We start from the raw sequence: 22,102 nt of genomic DNA, 5'->3' as shown, positions 1-22,102 counted from the left end.
TGCATGTATGTATGTATTCATAGTATGTGTGTGTATACATATATATATATATATATATATATATATATATATATATATATATATATACATATTCCTATATATTAATTACAAGGTTTGATGCCATTTGACAGGAGCTCACCAAGGCAAACCATACGAGTAATTAACCAACATGAGGTGATACCCAAATTTCAAGGGGGAGCTTTCTACCTTTTCACCTAGCGGTCAAACAAAGCACAGCCCTCAAACGAGGTTCACCGTCCCAATCGTTGGTTTATTTTAGTATCGCTGCCTTTTTCCTCATTGTGTCAGTCATAGCTCAAGTGGCTCCGTACAAAAGGATCTTAGCCTCCGTAGACCTGCGACTTGTACGGCCCGGTTCGTAGGCGCCAGCTATTCTCCGACTTAGCCGGTCCGGACCCGGTTCTTTGGCTTTAGTTGATATCATAATTACCTTGCATTGCATTTGCAGTGCACGACGTGGACGCTTCGGTTCGCCTCGATCACCGCAACAGCTGTTAGACTGGACCGGTGGTCCAGATCAGCTTCGATACGAGATACACAGCCGACCACGTACCAATCAAAACTCGCCATGTATGTACTGAATGCACTAAAATCTACAGTGATGACTCACGAGTCACCTTCAGTGAAGCTAGGTTTTCGTCACCCTTGATGTACTGTAACTGTTCTGATGCTGATCGAGTGTTATGCCGGGTAATGCTCAGACTGATTGAAACCATCTTCTTCATGGCAGATGACAGACAGGTCTAGTAGAACGTTTTTCTTGTTCATTTCTTTGTGTATAATTATCATTATAAGTAAGTTAGATTTGATATCAGTGGAGCATAGCATGTGAGCTGTTTGATCTCATGGCCTGAAGGATTTAGCCCTCGGCTTCGAGCTTGCATCCTTTTGGGACCGCCTCAATTAACTTGACAGGCGATAGTTCGGGTTTGGAGGTTCACAGAAACTTCTTAAGAGAAGGTACAAGAAGACTTTAACACTAGGAAGGTAAAGCTCACAAACCAATGATTTTGATATCTTTTTTCCACTTCCATTGTCATGTTTCTCACTATTTCATGATATGTATATAATTAGATTGTATCCTATATGCCCTTGATTTAGAGGTCCACAGAATAAGCTAACAAGTCACTTTGAGTTGTCAAGGTTTGTACATCAAGGAGTTCATAGTGAGTGCATGTCATGTAGGAGATGCTATCTGTGCAATTGAGTCCACAAGCATTTCATCTTAAGACACTCATAGGCAGTTTAAACTTGCTTTATCCCAGTCTCGCTCAATCACGAGCCATCATGCGATCCATGAAATTAAGGGCCGATGATTGAGTACTGGACCTCTTCTGTTCAGGTCATTCTTTCCGTCTCAAGATGGTTGTTCTGAAGACCATCTCCAATTCCTTTAAAATTAATGCCGAGGGGGGTGCTCATTCATTTTGATCAGTAAAGACTGACCATTTGGAATGATAAAATTAACCGAGGGAAGGGCCAATTCAGTCCAAGAAAAAGGCCTTAGGTCTATGACCAATGAGGACACAGGTAGGCCACGTAGCTAAAGAAAAAGACTTCAAATTACAGCCTGGGCATCTTCCTGCCGTAGAATCTAAGCATCTAAATCTTTTGACACAATATTTTTAGTTGAAAAGGTAGGAAGAGTTCTCTCTTATCTGAACGTGTTCACTTAGGGCAATTATTTTTCTTTCCACAAGTCCCATGCTGCTTCTAGGTCTTGTTTGAAACTTAGCTATATCATAACTCTAGGACTCCACATCCTTCCTCTTCATAAACATTTAATAGAGGACATTAGACCTTTCTGGAAATTAACGAAGAAGAATTGTCCTGTTTCAGATCCAGCTAGCCAACAGCATCAAAAGACATGACAGAAAGCCTTAATTACTAGGTGCTCGAACAGATCTTAATTGCTATACTAAATCACAGTAGATATGTGCTAATGCACTAAATTTTTAATTTTAAAGGATCAAAGTAGAGATGTGAAAAACTTTTTAATATAAATATATTAATTATAGAACGGCATACTAGCCGAAGTTAGTGGAATAAATAGGTCAGGTTGGATCGGGTCATGAGTGACCCCGACCCAACCCGATTCCTTGTTCGGGTTCTAATGTTGGACCCAAATCCAACCCAGTAGAAGATTGGGTCGAGTCCGATTAGGTCTACGGCTAAAATTTCTGACCCAACAAGTCATTCGGGTTGGGTCCATATATAACCTAGTCCCAACCTAAAAATTTTGGATCTGCGTCGACCCTTATATGAGGAACCGTGAGAATTGAACCAGTCCAAGTTCTACTAAAATAGTCCTTGCTTGGCCACAACAGACTAAACTAACTATATGATTTGTTTTGCATTGTCTTGAGCAGACTCACTTGTTTGGGCCTATTTAAATTCTAGCTCATGCACCGCCAAGACCCAACCCATTGACTTTGTTGGGCTCTTAGCCTTAACTGCCTTGCCTAGCATTTCAAAAATAGTTCTTCATGTTGTTATTGTCATTGTATGATTCATACTTTCTTAAATGTAAATGATTAGCACTTGTTATTTGGCGTACGATGGTAGGGCTTATTGGACATCAATTTAGAGGAGAACTATTCTTGCCAACTTTATTTAGCAATTACTTTGTGCAGTCGTCTTTTTGTGCACTTTACTCATAAGAATATATGCTAACGGTATATTCGAGTTCAGGTCGGGTCATAGAGTAAACGATCCAATATTGATCCAAAAAATAATGGGTTGGGTCAGATCAGGTTGGGTTGGAATTTAGTAAACCAAGATCCGACCCAAAAAATAGAACATGTCCAATTTTAGAACTTTGCCCGGTCTGGCCCCATAGATCCTTTAAAGCTGGTCGGATCGGATCTAAGTGGGTCAGGTCACAGGTCAACCCGACCTATTTGTAGCCTTACGCGAAGAAGAGAATGTATTAATTTTTCAAATTTCTGTTAGCTTGGGATCTGGTATTATTTCTATAGAGGTAGAGTATCGCGCAACCGCGACGATAGTTTAGGTGTCGACTTGGCTCAAAAGGTTGCTCAATGATTTGGGTCAAAAAACTAACTATATTATAACTCTTTATTGTGATAATAAGAGTGCAATCCGATTTGTAAGGAATCTAGTATCCTAGGCAAGAACAAAGCACATTGAAGTTTATTATCACTTTGTTAGAAAAAAAATTGCTTGTAAAGAGGTTGATATGTTTTTATTTGCATAAAGAATTAGCTAGCAGATATCTTCATCAAAGAATTACCGGTCAAACAGTTTAAATATTTGTATAGCAAGCTCTGCATTGTCAGTATGAACTTCCCAATACGGGAGAGCATCGAGGATCATTGCTCGTTTATATTAGGATTATATTCATAGTTTTGTTCTATTTAGTTATCCTACCTTGAATAGATATTGTTTATTCTACTTTGTTATTTTTCTAAAATAGTTATTTTTTATCTTTTAGTAGTTATCAAATGTTTATCTTTTAGTGGATATTGATTTTTATATTTGAGTAGAAATCAAACATTCCAAACTATCTCACTTACTTGATGCTCTATTTAAAAAGATCTTTGGCGTACTTTTATAGTGTGGCATGGAAAAAGAGAAAAAGGGAGAGAATATTTTTTGGTGAGATAAAATATTTTGGATAGATGTTAGCCTTCTTCGTAAATAGAAGCTCAACTCTTATTTTGTGCTCTATTTTTTAATAAATTTATATTTTCTTCTATTTTTTAATTATTTTCTTTTGCAATTTTTTGTGAATATTTTTTATATTTGGCGTTTGTTCAATTTATTCTGGATGGTGTGCCATTTTATATTAATTGTTTATACATGGATGTATGTTTCTTTTATTTCTTATCACAATAACGATATATCGCATCTTTTAGTAGAGAACGAAACCTACTATTTTATGAAGAATACCCTCAGAAATGCCATTTGATTGGCTACTCTTTGCTGTCAGAAGCCTACTCGTAGGCTTTTAAAGTAATTTACAACGTAATAGTTTCGGGGAAATGATAAAAACAGCGGCATGCTGAAACTCTAGGCAGTCTGTTTGGTTCTTTAATAGCCCACCTTCCCGGTCCCGGGATAAGCCATCCGATAGCAGACACGAGAGGGAGGGAGGGAGAGAGAGGCATTGATAAGACCAGTCAAATGTGCAGAGTTCTCCCATAGCCTCTCTACTCCATCTCTCCAATCTTTATATAAGCCAAAGCCAGGCCTGCCTTCAGATACACATTGCATTGAACTCTCACCTTTTCCTAATTTTGTTGTGCTCTCCAAGAGGATGGCAGCCTTCCCATATCAACACCACCATCCTCTCCTCCTGGACTCTCCTTACATTCCAAATAGTCCCATCAAATTGCCTCAACTACCACTCCAGCTTGGAGAGATGACCAATGCATCCCCTGGTTTCCTCTATTACAGCACACCTGAAGCCATTGCAGAGGCCTCAGCAACTGAAGCCAGGACCTTTGAGAGCAGCAGCTCTTTTGACACTGCAATAATAGTGCCCTCAGGGGACACCAAGATGGATTACTCTTCTTCAGTGTTGGTTGAACCTCATGGAAGTGAAGGGACAACTAAAGTACAAGGCTCCATGGAGAAGAAGAGAAAGAATAGAAATGGCACTAGCTTGAAATCTATTCAGTCAAAGGTAAAAAGTGTTAAAGACCTCACCTTTAATGTTACCAAGAAAATTAATGACCTCAACTTTCTCGTTAATTGGTTATTGCTCGAACATAAGTAACTCTTAGTTGCAATGTACTAATGCTTGTTGTTAGGATACGAAGGAAAGCAAGAGCAGGAGGCAGAAGAAGTCCGTAGAAGATGAGAAGCTCAAAGCCGAGGAGGTGAAAGAGACAAAGCCATTTGAGGAGCCTCCGACAGGTTACATTCATGTCAGAGCAAGGAGAGGTCAGGCAACAGACAGTCACAGCCTTGCTGAAAGGGTACCCTTGAGCATACCTCTTTTGCCTAGTTCATTATAGATGGGAAAGAAAAAGAAAAACATCGAACATGCTTTGTAACTTGGTTTTCAGGTGAGAAGAGAGAAGATAAGTGAGAGGATGAAGCTGCTGCAAGGCCTGGTTCCTGGTTGTGACAAGGTGTAGCTTTAAATTTGATGCAGCTTTTGTCTCCACATGGATTGTACATTTGCTAGTGAGTCATTAATTTTCTTACAGCTGCTTCTTTGGTTTGATGAGTAGATCACAGGAAAGGCGCTCATGTTAGATGAGATCATCAACTATGTACAATCCTTACAGAATCAAGTTGAGGTACTGCAATTTTAATAGATTTGATTTTTATAAAAGGACTAGATTTTAATGAAAACTTTGGTGCTTATCCATGTGCAGTTCCTTTCTATGAAGCTTGCTTCTGTGAGCCCAGTAATGCACGACTTTGCTGTGGATTTTAATGGACATGTGGATCGGCAGCAGGTGGGTACTGAATCTACCTCCCATGTCTACTGTTATCCGGTCTTCTACATGCTCGCATGTATAGTTTTTTATACGTACATATTTTTGATGGGGGAGGTTGGCCATTAAATTCCAGAAAATAGAGGGCATGTCACAAGCCTCGATCCCAGTGCCTTCTGTGCTCCAAAGAAATCCCATTCAGCCCGTAGCTTTTGAAGAGGCCATCACTGGAGACTGCATAATGATGGACCCGTCACCTTTTTTACTGCATGGCCGAGGGCCCCTAGACTTTTCTCAGGTTCCTTACTCCTAGATAGCCTATTTACATATATGTTTAAACAATTCAAGAGCAAGTCAAATTCCTGAATTTAATCTATGGATATCCTTCTCAGGATAATGGTGTGCAAGTGGATAACAAAAGACAGGGGGTTCTCAACCCAATGATGTTTGACGACATGTGCTCTTTCCAGTAGAAAAAGGAGGAGAGAAAATGGCCTCACAAACATGAGGTATGTCCAAATATGGCAGCCATAAAATGTTCAGGTTTATCAAGTTCTCGTGTCTTTTTCTTGTGGCCCATTTGGTGTTTTCTCTGTGTCTTAAATGCCCACATCATAGCTCTCCTAATGCAGGCACAACAGCGGAAGAAACTCATACGGGTCTTATCTCATTGATCATATTAGGTCATAAATTATTTGGATCTAGACCATCTCCGAGCCCTAATGCATTCCAAGTAAGGAGAACTTGAGGGAGAAGAGGAAGGCCGAGCTCAGATGACCACGACACTCCCGAGAGACTACTTCTCATGGTGATGTTAGGCTTGCAAAGACAATTAATGCAATAAATAATGATTGCTTTATTGATATCAGTTTCCCTCATGGCCACACACGCGCGCACACACACACACACAGAGAGAGAGAGAGAGAGAGAGAGAGAGAGAGAGAGAGAGGTGGCATAGTATTGTAGCAATGGGAGACCGACATGACAACCCAAGGAAGATGCGTTTTCTTTCTTTATTGTTATATTATTCACGGTCTCAGAGGAATCTTCCATGTACTGTTCACTTCTCTTGCTATGATTGATGTTTATGGTTGGGACTTTGCAAGAAAGAAATTACCAATGGATGAATCCAAAACCGAGGCACCTATAAGATAGATAAAGGGGCATCCTTATTTGATCTTGAATTATTTAAATAAAAAAATAATATGGTGAGTGATTATTGGACTGGTCCACTGGACCGATCTATTTAATAATTAGATCTTTCAACAGTTGTGGGTCGAGCATCTTGGAGGAAATTTTTGTTCAGTTCCCTTTATGCTCTAAGATACGTTCTTGAGAAACGTGAATGATAGGTAGAAAATCATAACAAAAAATTTAACATAATAAAAATTTAAAATAATACAACAATAAAATATTGATGTATATGGTTCATGTAAAATCAATGTACCAACAAATCAGAGCAATGAAAGTGCCAATAACAACAATGTATAGAACTACTAATCAATCATATTGTCACGCCCCGAACCCATCACCCGGGTCCGGTACGTGACCGGCCGCATGAGCCCTAGAGCAGTGCCCTAAGATCATGCAAGGCCTAAGATAAACAAATAATTTCAATAATTTCATAAATACTAAAATCAATGATTAATGTAATTAAATCAAATCCAACCAAAATGTACTGATTTATTACATAATTTTCCAATGTCCATAAACAAAAGATAAATTAACTTATATCTATCTGGCAGTCAGACTCCATGCTGATCTCATTTCTCGTCCCATCCGATGGACTCTACAAATCCAGTGCCTCTGAAAAAGAAAGTAAGAGTAGTATGAGCTTTTCCAGCCCAGTAAGAATCCCAACAGCCACACACAGTAATAATAATAAAATAATCAAACATTAAATAAATGTCATTTCATCTTTTCAAAAGCTCAACAAACAACAAGTGTATATAATCAGTACATATGCACAAATCCTTTTTCACATTATGTGATCCATTCCCGTATTACTCTGATTCCCAAGTTTTCAGACTTTTCACTTTTGGCTTTGGACTAACCAAGTTCATGACCCAATCCAAGACTGCACAAATCCCACGCATAAGCTCGTGGCAGCTATCCCACGCGTAAGCCCGTGGAGGCTATCCTACATATAAACTCGTAGAGGCTATCCCACGCGTAAGCCCGTGGAGGCTATCCTACGCATAAGCTCGTAGAGGCTATCCCACGCATAAGCTCGTGGCAGCTATTCTACGCATAAGCTCGTAGAGGCTATCTCATGACAAGGTTATTCCAACCTATTTTACATGTCCAGTTTTACATGTTTAATCACATTTCAATTACGTCACATATTTTCATAGTTTCTCAAAAATATGTTATTCCTTCCCAATTTAATTATTCCAATACTTTCATAATAAACAAAATGCCCACCTCATAGTGTCATACAAGCTCAAAAACAAATAGCAACATACTGATAAAATATATCCAACGATAAATCCAATATATGCATAAATAAAAGTGCTCAGATGTAGGGATTCTTACAGAAATTGTAGACTGACACAAACACGGATCCGGATCATAACCTACGAGCTGGGGTGCTGAGTCCCCTGATCAAAACCTCTTGGCTCCACTGACTCTTCCCCTACAACATCAATTATAAATCACAACTAAATTATTTAATATTTAAATATTCTAAACCATAATTCACATCTACTATGGGGTCCATCACCAGGTCCTCGAACATCTCAATCCCTCCAAATCTAGGGCAGTCGGGGTGGCCCGACTCCCACCATTGTACCTCCGGCCTATATCGTCGCTAGCCGGGGCCGCTGCCATACCGATGACGATGGCCGGTCTCGGTGAAAAGACCAAAAGAAAGGAAGATCTCTCTTCACGGTTGGGAGTACATCTTCCTCCCCCAAATCTTCTTGATCCAAGGGCAACAGCCATGGTGGCTATGTCCTCTCCTTCCCCAACCCGACAACACCACTGGCCGAACCATCGCTGGCCGCCACTATTGCAGTCGCCGGTGATGGTGGCTAGCCAAGAGAAAGAGAGAAGAAGAGGTCTCCTCCTCTTCTTCTTCTTTTTCTTCTCCTTCTTCTTCTTCTTCTTCCACCGACACTGTCCCCTCCCCCTTCCTCCATTTCTTCCACGGAAAGGCCACCGTGATGGTGGCTCGGCTTCCCCCCCCCCCCCCGACAGCAGCCACGGTGGCCCACGCCGCCGCCGCCGTCGTCACCGGTGGCCAACCGACGGGGGAAAGAGGAGGAGAGGACGGGATCACGAGGAAGAAGGCCTCGGATCCGCCATCTCCCATCTCCAACCAAAGCCCTAGAACCCTACTCCGACCTCCCACAGTCCCGATTCAACCCCCAATGCCATGGATCCCGGCCAACCGGCGGCCGGCGGTGGCCAAAATTTACAAGGAAGAGGCCGAAACAGGGGTACCCTGTTTCGGACTCTTCTCCGATGATTCTCCGGCCAAAACCCAATCCAACACCTCCCAAAAATTCAGAACATGAAGCATAAGGAAGGGAACCCCATTTACCTCGGTCCGACGGCGTGCTCCGGCGATCTTTCCGGCGAGAGATGGATGGAAGAATCCGTGAGCAACTCGGTTGAAATCCGAGGATCCGAGAGCTCTTCACTCGATTTGTGAGGAGTCTTCACCGAAGCGCGGCCGGCCGGATCCCCTCTCCGGCGCTCGTCTCCTCTCCGGTGTCCCCTCCGGCAATCAACCTTAGCGCCCCCCCCCTTTTTCTTCACCCCTTTTTTTCCTAGGGCACGATCGTAATAAGGAGGATGGGCCCGGTCTTTTTGGGCCGGCCCATCCGCCCTTTCCCTTTTTTTTTTGGGTTTTTACACATATATTATTTTCCATGTCCATAGCTCATGAATATTTTAAAAAATTGTCAAATTCATGAAGTATTAGATAGTTCATGGATGCCAAATCCATCAAGGATAGCTTGGAGAACCACTATGCTGATGAAGGATTGCTTCAAGATATAATATGAAGAGTGTTATTGTACTATAAGATATAACTTGTTCTAAGAGTCTCTCCAGGATAGCGTAGTAAGATATCAACAAGAAATCCTATAGTAGAATAATTAAATTTGGCCTCTTTTACTTGGAGCAAACCATTTTCTTTTGGTTGTTTAATCCTACAAAATACCCACCTTAACTTTTCACATATATTGCCATTACTATGATATAATGTTAGTTTAGTTGATTAATATATCATCTAACAAAATTTTGACAATTTCTTAAGCCATTGTTATTTTTTATTTTTTTTTTTTTTGCTAAAACGGGTGCTTCATACAGACCGTGTGTGAATACACCCAATAAGATCAAAATACAATATCTCACGGAGTGCCAATGGTAGCTCCCCCTCCCCTGACCAAAAGGCGTAACCCGAATGGTGGGCCGCATAGGCGGCCACCCAATCAGCCGCCCCATTGGCCTCCCGAAATACATGCTTGGCCTGGATGGCCCCCCCATCTCTCATCATCCTGACTATGTCGCGGATCAAGGGGTGGTCTGAGCTCTCACCCCTCAAACCCTTCTGAATCCATTCAATAACGGTAGCTGAGTCGCCCTCCAGAATAATCGAGCTGGTCCGCATCATCGCCTGTGCATGTCGAAGCCCCGCCCAGGCAGCGCGCAGCTCTGCTCCCGGGACTGATGTAGCGAACAAGTGGCAGCCGCCTGCGGCCACAACCCTAGACTGCGGGTCCCGTATGACAAAACCTGCACCACCACGCGAGCCGCCATCCAACACAGACCCATCAAAGTTGACCTTGAGGAAGCTCGGGGGTGGGGGCTCCCAGGTGAAAAACACCATCTGAGGAGCTGCCGGAGCAAGGGGGGAACCCCAGGTGTCCCGAGCTGTCAAAGGTCTAACTGAGGAAGGGATATGGCTGATCTCCGTGGCCTGTGCTCGAGCAAACTCTGCTGCAAACCTCGATGACACCCTGCGCTGGCCGAGAGTACGAGCATTCCTTGCCAGCCAGATCTGAAGGGCCGTGCAAGTCGCTCTGATGCCCTCCTCATGAGTCTGCGGACTAGCTAGCCACTGCCGCGTCATACTAAGGAACTGTATCCGCGCACATCGAGCCCCTGCGGGATCCCTGTCCACTGCCATGTCGACATCGCCCAAGTACACTGAAAGAGCACATGGTCCACTGTCTCCTCAGCTCCGCACGTCCCGCACTCCGCAGGGATCCCCCAGCCACGCCTGCTCAACACTGCTCTCGTCGGAAGGCGATCCCAGAACACCTTCCACAAAAAGAGAGCTGCCCTCGGGTGGAGGCCGGACCTCCAGATCCAAGCGCAATCTGACCCCGGCTCGTGCTCTGGCTGAATGGCACGGGATAGGTCTCCCAGTCTAACACCGGCCCGGCTCGAAGTGCCCCATACTCTGACATCCGGCCCCCCACAACCTGGAAGCGGGAGGGACCGAATCCTCACAGCCAGGTGTACCCCGAAGAACAGCCGTAACCTGGCCTCATCCCACTCTGCCCCTCCTGGTGCTAGGAGATCGCACACCCGTAGCCCCTCCACTGCCTCTGCATCTACCATGGTCGGCCAGCGACTCAGGGGAAGGGTGTCCACCCACGAGTCACTGGTCACATCAATACTCCGGCCATCGCCGATCAACCACCTGGTGTGTGCTGCAACTGATGGCAAATACCTCCCGATCTCGCGCCACATGAAGGAGACTCGTCGACCGGTCCGTGCTGCTGATGAAGCCCCCCGACCATATCTAGCTGCCATCACCTGACTCCAGAAGCTGTGTGCCGCTAACATAAACTGGGCCGCGTGCCGGGCAATGAGTGCCTCACGCCTCTGAACGAGGGACTGCACCCCTAGACCACCCTCGCTAGTAGGAAGGCAAACCTGCTCCCAAGCTACCAAATGCACTCCATGGCCTCCACTATATGACCCCCACAGAAAGCTCCGAAGAAGGCGTTCGATCCTCAACAGAATCGTCTTCGGAACTACTGTGTTGGCCATAAGGTACACCGGAATAGATCCCAGCACTGCTCTGACCAATGTCACTCTCCCCATCATGGATAGGGAGGATGCCCTCCATCCCTCCAGCCTGCTCTGGACCCGCTGCACCAAGCCCAAGCACTCGGCCACCCGTAGCCTCCGACCCGTGATAGGGACGCCAAGGTAGGTCAGCGTCCCCTCCTGCTCTGGTACCTGCAGTATCCCTCTGATCTCCTGTTTGACTCCGCTTTCTGTGCTGGGGCTGAAGAAGATAGCATACTTGAGGAAGTTTACTCTTTGACCTGATGCCACGCAATAGTCTGTCACCACCCTGCGTAGGACCCGTGCCTCTGGAGTCCGTGCCCTAGCCAAGAGAAGACAGTCATCAGCAAAGAGTAAATGGGAGATAGGGCGGGCCCCCGATGCTGGCACATAGGCCTCCAGCTCCCGGCTGGCACACGCTCCCTGCAAAGCACGGGATAAAATATCAGCACAGGTGATAAACAAATAAGGGGATAAGGGACATCCCTGTCGTAATCCCATCATGGACTCGAAGAAAATCGATGGAGTGCCGTTGACCAAGATAGAAAACTTTGGCCCCCGGACACACCCCATAATCCATCCAATCCACTGCCTGGGGAAGCCGTGCTCTTCCAGTACCCGCTGAAGGAAACTCCACCTGATCCTGTCGTAAGCCCGCTCCATGTCCAGCTGGACTGCCATCAAGCTGTGTCGCTTCGATGCCCGCCGCAGATCCCACATCATTTCCTGGGCTAACATAACATTGTGAGAAATATTTCTACCAGCTACAAAAGCCCCCTGTTCCTGACTAATAATGCCAGGTAAAAGGGGCTTCATCCTGCCCACCAAAATTCTTGCCACAACCTTGTATAAGGTTGTACATAGGCTAATGGGCCTAAAATGACAAGGCTCATCTGCATCCTGACGCTTAGGCATAAGCGTGATGAAGGTGGCCTTCCAATCCTCAGGCATCGCAGCCTGGGTGAAGAAGCACTGAGTGGCCTCCACCACTGCTGGTCGGATAATACCCCAATATCGCCGAAAAAAGAAAGGGGGGAAACCATCGGGTCCCGGGGCCTTGTCTGCTGCCAAGGCCCAGACCGCCTCATGCACCTCCTGTGCCATCACCGGTCGGATCAAGGATGCGCACTCGACCTCTCCAATACCCCCGTCCACCCTGAGAGGGTAGTGACCATCATAGGCCCCCTCATCCTCTGTCCATCTAGCGCGGAAAAAATCAAGCAAGACCTGTCGAATGGTAGGCTCACCATCCACCCGATGGCCGGACCTGTCGCGCAGGGAATGGATCATACTCCGTCGTCGCCGGATGACTGTCGTCCGATGAAAGAAGCTAGTATTACGGTCACCCTCGCTTACCCACTGCACACGAGATTTCTGTCTCCAGAAGACCTCATGTTGCCGTAGCAGCGAATGATGAGTCGCAAGTAGGCCCCGAAGGTCAACCATATCGTCCTCCGGAAGCACGCCCCCTAGGTCTTCCTTCCTTTGTAGCTCAGCGATCGAGGTCTCTATCACCTCCAAGCGCCGGAAAATATTACCCACAACCTCACGGTTCCAACGGCGCAAGCGCCTCTTGGTCAACTCAAGTTTGCGCGAGACCCGCTGCATGGGATCCCCATGTACCGGGATCCGCCACGCGTCGCGGACAATGTCCCAAGACTGGGGGTACGACAGCCAAACCTTCTCAAAGCGGAAGGGGCTATGGTGGGTGGGACTCGATGAGGTAGAGAGTAGCAGAGGGCAGTGATCCGAGGCAATCCGAGGGAGGTGAGTGACCCTACTAGTGGGAAATCGAAGGATCCAATCTGGGGACGCTAAGGCCCTATCTAATCTCTCCCATACCCTAGCACTGCCATGCTGATTATTACACCAAGTAAACTGTGGTCCCGAAAAACCTAAGTCTACCAGGCCATTCCGCGACACAAAGTCACGGAACTCCCTCCTATCCACTCTGTCAGTAAAGGCAGCGCCCCCCCGCTTCTCATTCTCACTCTGGATGCAATTGAAATCACCAACCACAACCGTCGGGATACCCTGAGCGGCCAGGTTGGTGATCTCCTGCCAAAGGACTCTCCTAACCCTATGGTCCGTGCTCGCGTAAACACCGCACAGCACCCACGGGGCAACATCAGGTCTCGACACGACCATGACTACCTGTTGGGGGCAGTTGTGAAAGACATCAACTGTCGTCACTCCACGCCTCCACAGAACCAAAATACCTCCCGACAGCCCCCGAGAGTCGATCGCATAGGTCTGCCAGTCCCTCTCAAGGCGCCGCCTCAAACGTCCGAGCCCCTCGCCAGATAATCGGGTCTCACAGAGGAAACAGATCTCCGGACAATGGACCTGCACTAACCGTTTGAAAGAAGTCATGAAGGACGGCTTGGCCGCCCCCCTACAATTCCAAGCGAGAATCATCATGGGTCACAGTCCACATAGTCGGCCTCAGACCCCTCCTCTCCTAGAGTCGCGGGGCCATCCATAGGCTCAACGCCTATGATGCCTCGCTGCTCCTCCACATCGACGGTCGTGGATACAACCCCCATAACTGCCGCCCTAACCTGCTGCAAGGCAGTAGAGTGGTCCATGCCCCCTCCTGCCACGGCCGTGCTCTCCTCTAGGCGTGGGGTGGGGTGGTCCCCCACCACACACCTACTTGGGGTGGTATCCTCCAGCACGCCCGGGGTCAGGGGTGTAAGGCCAAAACGAACAACCCCATCTAGGCCTGCACCCAACATAGGAAGGTCCTGGCTAGCAGCCGGGGGGATCCCCAGCCGCGAGTCCAGCTCCCGACAGGGTGGGCTGTACTGGAAAGGCCCTGTGGGTGCCTCAGGACCCCTGACCAAGGTCAGCTCGTCCTGGGCCAAAGTGTCCGGCTCAGGGGAACCCAGGCTGCGCGTACCCTGGCCCTGTAGGCCCCCGACATCGTGGACCAGAGGTACCTGGACTCGCGGGCCATCCCCATGGCCCAAGACCCGGTCACCCGGCGGCCCCATCGTAGAAGAGGCCCGCTGGCCCTGCACAGCCAACGGCCCCCCAGCCCGGTCGCAAAGCGCGGCCTCATCCCCACGCGCGCCCCCGACGCAAGCCGGGAGGACGTCCCCGGCGCGGGGCGCGTCACCCGCTTCGGGCGCGCCGTCCGCGCGGGGCGCGCCACCGGCTCGGAGCGCGCCATCAGCTCGCGGCGCGCCACCAGCTCGAGGAGCGCCGTGGGCTACGCCAGCTGGCCCACGGCCCCGACGCCCGGCCCTCTGGGCCCGGCCGCGCTGGGCCTGTGCTCGATTGGCCTGCTGGGCCAATTGGGTCACCGGACCCAGGCCCCCTTGTGGGCCAAGGCCCGCTTGGGGCCTGGGCCTTTTTTGGGTTAGGCCCCGGGCCTTGCCCACCCCGCTCGGCCCAGGGTCGGCCCGCGGAGGGGGCGAGTCGCCTCGCTGGCTCAGCTCCGGATCCCCGGACTCGGCCGAACCGTCTCCTAGTTCATCGACCAGGGCAAGCCGATGGTGGCCCATGGGAGGTACCGGGGGCAGCCCTTCCCCTCCTCCGGCCAACGGCGACCGGCGGCGCGCGACCTTCGTCGGCTTTTGCCAGCCGTCAGTGTCCACAGGGGATGCCGGCGAGGTCGGGCGGGCCGCCGGGGGTGGCGGCCGAGGGAAGGACGACACGGGTCCCGGATCGGTGCCGGTCGTCTCCCCCGGCCGCGGCGGACGACTCTCCCGCGGGATTTTCCTCCGCGTCGCCACCATCCAAGGGCCATAAACTGGCCCTTGGTTCTCCACTCCACCAGCCGGTGGCGGCTGGTCCGACCCGCCCCCCGGGGGCTCTGCCCCCGACGCCGGACCCTCCGCAGCACAGCCGGCCACCGGGAAACGACAAGACGCCTCCCCATGGCCCATCCGCCCGCAACGGGGGCAGAGTGCGGCTATGTTTTCGAAGACGAAGGGCTGCCAACGCACCTTCGTCTCCCCTTGAATCAGAACCCCCGGTAACAAGGGTTCGTTGACAGCGACCTCGATCTTGATCCGGGCAAACCCCATCGACTCCTGTTGCTCGGTGACCCCGTCAACCGCTATCGGCCGACCCGCCCGAGCCGCAATCTGGAGAATGGTCGAAGTCGACCAGTACTCCGGCGGCAGGCGGGGCAGACGAAGCCAAACCAGGGCCCTCTGCACAGTACCATCGTCGGGCTCGAAGTCGGGGACCCATGGGCTCATGGCGAGGAGCTGCCCCGCCACCACCCACGGGCCCTCGCTCAGGGCTCGGTCCCGGTCCTCCGTCGACCGGAAACGCAGGGCAAGGTGGTCGTCCGCGAGCGGGACGGCCACCACATCCTTTAGTTTTGCCCGGGCCGCCACGTCTTTGGCCACCCACTCCGCCGGGACGCGGCGGCCAAAAGTGCGAGGCAGCAACGCCCGCCCTTGCCATTCACGTCGGGCCGCCGCTATCGGTTCCTCCGGGAGCCGGAGGATATCCAGGAAGCGACAGCTCAGCCGTTCCACCTCCGCGGCCGTGGGCCATTGAGTAACCCACGGCCCCGGCCGCGACCAAGCGCCGGAGCGCTCCCCTCGTCCATGATCGTGTACCTTACCAGGTCCTCTCGCCGCTTCTTCCGGTGCCTTCCCCATCGGTTGCTTACCCTTCCGATCCATCGCACCTGTAAGAAAACAGGGGGGGTTAGCCAAACAGAACAGACTGAGTTAACCTCGCCGGCCACCGGGATGTCGCCTGCTCACACCACCCGGGACGCAAGCTACCAGAGGCCCGACCCCTGCCCTCCGGCTTCAGAGCCAGGTGGCCCGGCAGCTGCTTCCTCCGCGCACCCAAGCTAATTGCCGGCTACACCGAGGAACCTCAACAAACCGTAATACAAAAACGCACTGCCCAGCCCGCCGTGGTCATCGCCGGACAGCCGGGGCACAGACTGACTTCCCGCCGGCCAACTAGCCGTTATCCCTCTCTCTCAAGAACCGGAGCTTCTCGCTCTAACTAGCCGTTTCGGATCTTTCCTTCTTTCTTTTAGCCATTGTTATTGAAGCATGAACTTTGTTTGAGAAAATTTTGCAAGAGTCGGTGTGCCTTGATTTATAAGAATCAGCATAAAAGAGAAAACATTCCCTATTGTTATTGCAAATTTACTTCCAAGAAGCAAGCGCCAAAGATTTCTTTGTAAGAAAACATGTACATGTAATTATCTCAAAAAAGAAAACATGCACATCAAGGTGATAAAGATGAACCAGAGGGGCTGATTGGCTGGCTAATGATGATTCTAGGGCTCACAGGAAAGGGGTTTATGGACTACAATTCTTTTGTAGATATGTCAAAATGCGTTTATTGAAAGACTGAAACTCAAGATAAAAAATTGAGCAATAAAAAAAAATAGAAAAGAAAAGAAGAAATGAAACCAAGAAGTACAAGATCAAAATCGAGCTTATCATATACAAAGGTCATAAATTGGAGGGAGCATTCGCCAGTTTAGTAACAAGATCCCATTTTGCTAATTTTTTTCTTTACAAGCTACAAATTATGCACATATAAAGAACTTATTCCCATCTTACTTTGGAGCTGGTATGGAAAACTTAGAACACCAAGCCGCGACAGTGAAAACCATGGAGGGGAACAAGCTAGAGTATACGGGCCCACCTTGATATGAAAAAACCTTTTGATATATGTGAAAGTGAATCCTAGGTTCTTCGGTGTTAAGCATGCGGATTTTTTTTTTTTTTTTAAAACCATGGCTGAACCTGATCGGGTTGCCTACGTACCCCTTCATAAGGGGGATCAAGCCATACGTAGTTCTTTTTAAGTTTTAAAACGCAGCGAAAAAATCGAATCAAATAATTTAATTCATGCATGCTTACAAGATCAAATCTAGAAATCAGCACCTTAAGAACACATAGGATTATGCCGGAATCGTTTAAACAATTATGCTAAAACTTTCATGCATGATTAACTATCAGATCTGAAACTTAAGAACTCTATTCCGATTAATCTCCGAATATCCATTGAATGGATTCTGGAGATATCTCCGTGAGGAGCCCCAAAAGAGGGTAAAACCTCGGGGAATCAGACCTAGATCTTGACACCATAATAAAAGATTAATGTAGGATTAATACCTTTTATGATGGATGAAACTTGTGGATCTGATCCTCGACTTCGCAGCCACGCACACGAATGGCCTCTACGAGAAGTCCACGCGAAGTTCCTGAAGAGATCCAATCCTGCGGAAGTGCTAGCTTGCGCAGAATTTCTTGAGGCTGAAATTTGATCTTCCAAACACTATCAACTTTTGATCCGCCTTCTTGGAAGAACTTGGAGGAAAGGTTTAAAGGGATTGAAGAGGACTTAGATCTGATCTAAAGACTCTTATCAGGGACCCCTAACACTAATGGCGCGATGGACTTAGAGGAGGAAGAAGTCAGCTAGATTGAATGCAGAATTTTTCCATGCATGAACTAGGGTTCCTCTCTTTTCTTTTCCCTTTTTTCTTCTTCTTTTTCTCTCTTTTTTCCTTGAATTCGACCACCAGATGATGGAGGTCCTTTTAATGTTGCTCTCCTACCTAACTTCATGCCAACCATCCCATATTTGTGGAGGATTTTGTGGGGTTTTGAATTTTGAATTCAAAATTCAAGTTCATGTGCCATTACATGATGAAGCTTGATCTAATCTAAACCATTCATCATGTTGCCACTTCCCTCTTTCAATTTCGAAATTCCCATGCCCCTAATCAGATTAGAGGGTCACGTGGTGATTTTGTGGTGATTAAATTCGAAATTCAACCTTAATTAGAAGTGAGATAAAGATAAGGATGGCATATGTCATGAAGAGAGAGAATTTGATCTTATCCAATTCTTTTCATGAATTTATCTCTCCATTTCGACCCATCTAATGATGAAAGAGGTCCCTGATGTTGCCAAGTGTCCCATGGCACCATTAAATAAATTAAATTAATTTTTAATCATATTAAAAATCAATTTATGGCGCCATGCATGGATATGTGACAAGTGGATTTCAAGATCCGAATAGTTTCAGATCAAACCCATTTAATTTAATTAAATCCTAACAATTAGAATGATTCAATTACCATGGGTTGAACCTAATCCAATTAGGTCAATCCCTAATTAAGCACAAATTTAATCTAATTTAATTTGGTCAACCTAAGTCCTCTTGATTCAGACCTAATCCAATCAGGTCAAAAACCCTGATTGAGCCCAGAATTGAATCTAATTCAATTTGGCTCATCCTTAGTCTAATTACTCAATCCAATTGAGTTCATTAGCAATCTAATTACTAATTAATCCTCCGATAATTACTTTAATTATTTTATAAGATAATTTGCCAATCGAATTGACCAAATTACCCCTGAATGATTCTTAATCATTCATCAGCCTTCTTGATCAATCAGGAATCTTCTATGCGTGTGACCTCATAGGTTCGAACCTAAGCCGGTAGTATAGGAACGACTTCCTACACTAATCGATGTGACCATCTAGCAATGGTACCCGACGTCCGAATAGGCCGAATATATGCGAAGCAAATATTCTGGAACCCTGAACTATGGTTACTGTATAATTCAATCCCTTTGACTCTTAATGCCAGGATGACTTAGAGCTCACTGTCAACCCTATAATTAGTACATCCATTATGTGATTAACTTTAGATATCCCGTGACTCCTCACTGAGATTACCCTGGCCAAGGTTTTGCTAAATTAGTCACAAGACATTATCTCCTGTTTGCAGGAGGGGTCAATTCCATCTTGACTCACAACTGACTACGCAAGTACTTGACTGCACCCAGTGACCTTCCGTCACTGAATTAGAAATTCAGGTAGTCCGGTACCAAAGTACAGTGAGTTGCTTGCTAGTCACAGGTTGCGGTCTCAGGTCAGAGGGCCAAACTTATACCCATATCCACTCGGAACATCTCTCGACAGTAGAGCGTTCCGGAATTGGTCACGTTCAGTGAAATGTACTCCTACACTTCACCTGTATGGCATACCAGTGTCTCCACACTCCTTGGTTAAGAGGACAACCAACGTATATGTCACACAACGACCTAATCTCGATAATGTTGTCGTCCTAGTAACAACATATCATTTGGTCGCGAACAAGTTTAAGGACTCAAAGATAAATCCTCCTTTATCATAACATAAGTCCTAAGTACTTCATCATATAAGAGTTCATTTGAAGATGAAATGATGAATAATGCCAAATTATAGAATAATAATTTAATATAATAATAAATTATTTAAATAACATATCAATATATTATGATATAATGTAATATAATATTATATTTATAGTATAATACAATAATAAATATATAAAATATTATAATTATTAGTGTAAATTAATTTTTCATCCTTCTAATGACCATTTATCTCTCTAACAAATAGAGAGAAAGGAAGGAGAAGATTGAGAGGGAAAGGAAGAAAGAAAGAGGCGGGATAAGGATTTTGGGGGAAAAAGTGTGATTTAAATGGGGATATTTTGGTCCAAAAAACAGCTTTCCGACAAAACTGAAAATAACATTTTCGGAAAGCTCCAAATTGGAGCTTCTCCCGAAAAGCTGTTTTCAGCTTCCCGCAAAAGCTGAAACAGTTTTCCGAAAATTTTACCAAATATCATTTTTTATCTAAAAGTATTTTTGGAGCTTTCTCAGTTTGCTTACCAAACATAAAATAAAGTACCACAACACTTTACGAATATAGTTACCAAACAGTAAACAGCTTTTTATAACAGCTCTACTATCAACAGCTCTACTTCCAACAGCTCTACTGCCAACAGCTCCCCCAAACAGGCTTTAGTCCTGTATAAGTACCTAAGATCTCCTTGGCGAATAACCAATATAGGACTAAATACACACCCGCACGGGTCCTTACATAATCCCTCTATTTAAGCTCTAACGTTCTTGTCGGGCTAAGAGTTTAAATCCATTTATATCTAATCACAAACACCACGATCGATCCGTAGTCAGCTTCAATGGATCCATGTTGCAGTGTCTCCTAATCCACATAGATTATGGGCCAGATTTGCTCTAATACCACTAAATTTATCATGCCCCGAGTCTGAAACGTGATAGACGCCGCCCGCTTGCACGGTGGACCGTATATGCATGCAAGGCTGCAGATCATATCAAAGCAATGATAAACTTTTGAATTTTTTTATCAATAATTTATTCAAAGAAATCTTCCAAAGTTTCAAAATATCATATGTGAACATAAATCAAATACTCTGACTAGTCTAACTGAAATGCCAATAACTAAAAAATCTTTAAGATTCTAGCGCACTCTCTAGGTCCCATACGTTTATACATCTAGATTTGAAAATAGAAAAAAATATAATAATGAGCTACATTAGCCCAGTAAGCAACATAATACTCCAGAATGGGGTCAAAGCATGCCAGATATTTAATCAAAGTATAAAATAATGACTGAAAAATAAATCATCAATGAACATATCTTTTCTTTTGAAATTTACTAAGCATTTTTATAAAAACTCCGATATCAGAATCCCAACATAAATAGGCTATGACCATGTAACCCAGTAGCATGGGTTGCATAAAGTGTCAAATTCACTATTCTTAACCACCGGTGGCAACAGTGTTTAAATCTACTATTATTAACTACCGATGATAACGGTGTCCAAATCCATTATTCTAATCACCAGTGGCGAGGTGTCGAAACCAGTTTTCCACAGATATAAGTCAACAGAGCCGATGAATAAATTCCATTGGTGGGGTCAGAATAGATCATACCCATGCTGAGAATACATACATGTAGACAAAATAATTTTTTTTCATAATTTGCTCAGTTACATTTTTTAGATTTCATAATATATAACATAATTTTAAAATGATTATTAAGATGTGTGATCCGTTTAACTAAGTACAAAATATATATCAAAATTTAATCAGCTAATAAATTATTTTGTCAAATAATTTGAAAAATACATTTTGAAGTATTAAGTTACTTATCTCTTCTTGCTTTAAATCCTACTTTACATAGACGGATCAGATTCACCTGTTTAAATATCATTAAATATAATTAACTCCTTTGTCAATTTCAGAGCTATGTAAATAGACACGACCTCGTAATTGATGAACAGACCTAAGGTGAACGCAATCCGAACTTGGCTGATAATAGACACGGCCCAACAGGGCCCGAACTTGGTCCATAATGGACACGACCCAATAAGGCCCAAACTCGGCCTATAATGGGCACGACCTAACAGGCTCACATTGGTCCACATTGGACACGACCCAAGAAGGCCCAAACTTGGCCCACATTGGACACGACCCAATAAGGCCCGCATTGGCCCACATTGGATATGGCCCAATAGGGTGCGAATTTGGCCCATAATGGGCACAATCTAGTAGGGCGAAACTTGACCCACATTGGACACGACCCAACAAGTCTGCATTGGCTCACATTAGACACGGCCCAATAGGGCCCAAGCTTGGCCCATATTGGACACAGCCCAATAGGCCTGTGTTGGCCCACAAGTGAACTTAGATTTTTGAGCTATCTATGTACTTTTGGACAAGTTGGACCATATTAAATCCAGTTTTGTTAGATCCACAATGCAACTAGTTGCATAGGCTTGTTTTGATTTTGACTCCAAACCTAACAGATGAGTCGAGA

At 46.1% G+C, this 22,102-nt stretch overlaps 1 protein-coding gene across 3 annotated transcripts; it reads left to right on the top strand.

Moving 5' to 3' along the window:
* The first annotated feature begins 4,115 nt into the window (after positions 1-4,115).
* LOC103717038 (transcription factor bHLH137-like) lies at positions 4,116-6,459 on the top strand. Of its 3 annotated transcripts, none has more exons than XM_039129917.1 (8): positions 4,116-4,669; positions 4,806-4,964; positions 5,055-5,120; positions 5,223-5,291; positions 5,370-5,453; positions 5,569-5,730; positions 5,825-5,941; positions 6,065-6,459. In XM_039129917.1, the coding sequence occupies exons 1-7, from the start codon at positions 4,301-4,303 to the stop codon at positions 5,903-5,905; spliced, it is 990 nt and encodes a 329-aa protein (XP_038985845.1). In that variant the 5' UTR covers positions 4,116-4,300; the 3' UTR covers positions 5,906-5,941; positions 6,065-6,459. The 3 variants fall into 3 exon arrangements, with proteins under 3 accessions (XP_038985845.1, XP_038985844.1, XP_038985843.1); XM_039129916.1 differs by having other exon boundaries at positions 4,117-4,669; positions 4,797-4,964; positions 6,116-6,459; XM_039129915.1 differs by having other exon boundaries at positions 4,118-4,669; positions 4,797-4,964.
* Positions 6,460-22,102: the final 15,643 nt, after the last annotated feature.

Source organism: Phoenix dactylifera, chromosome 9, assembly GCF_009389715.1.
Source record: "Phoenix dactylifera cultivar Barhee BC4 chromosome 9, palm_55x_up_171113_PBpolish2nd_filt_p, whole genome shotgun sequence".
Lineage (NCBI taxonomy): Eukaryota > Viridiplantae > Streptophyta > Magnoliopsida > Arecales > Arecaceae > Phoenix > Phoenix dactylifera.
Note: the sequence above shows the minus strand (reverse complement) of the source record. Positions and strands in the feature narration are given on the sequence as shown.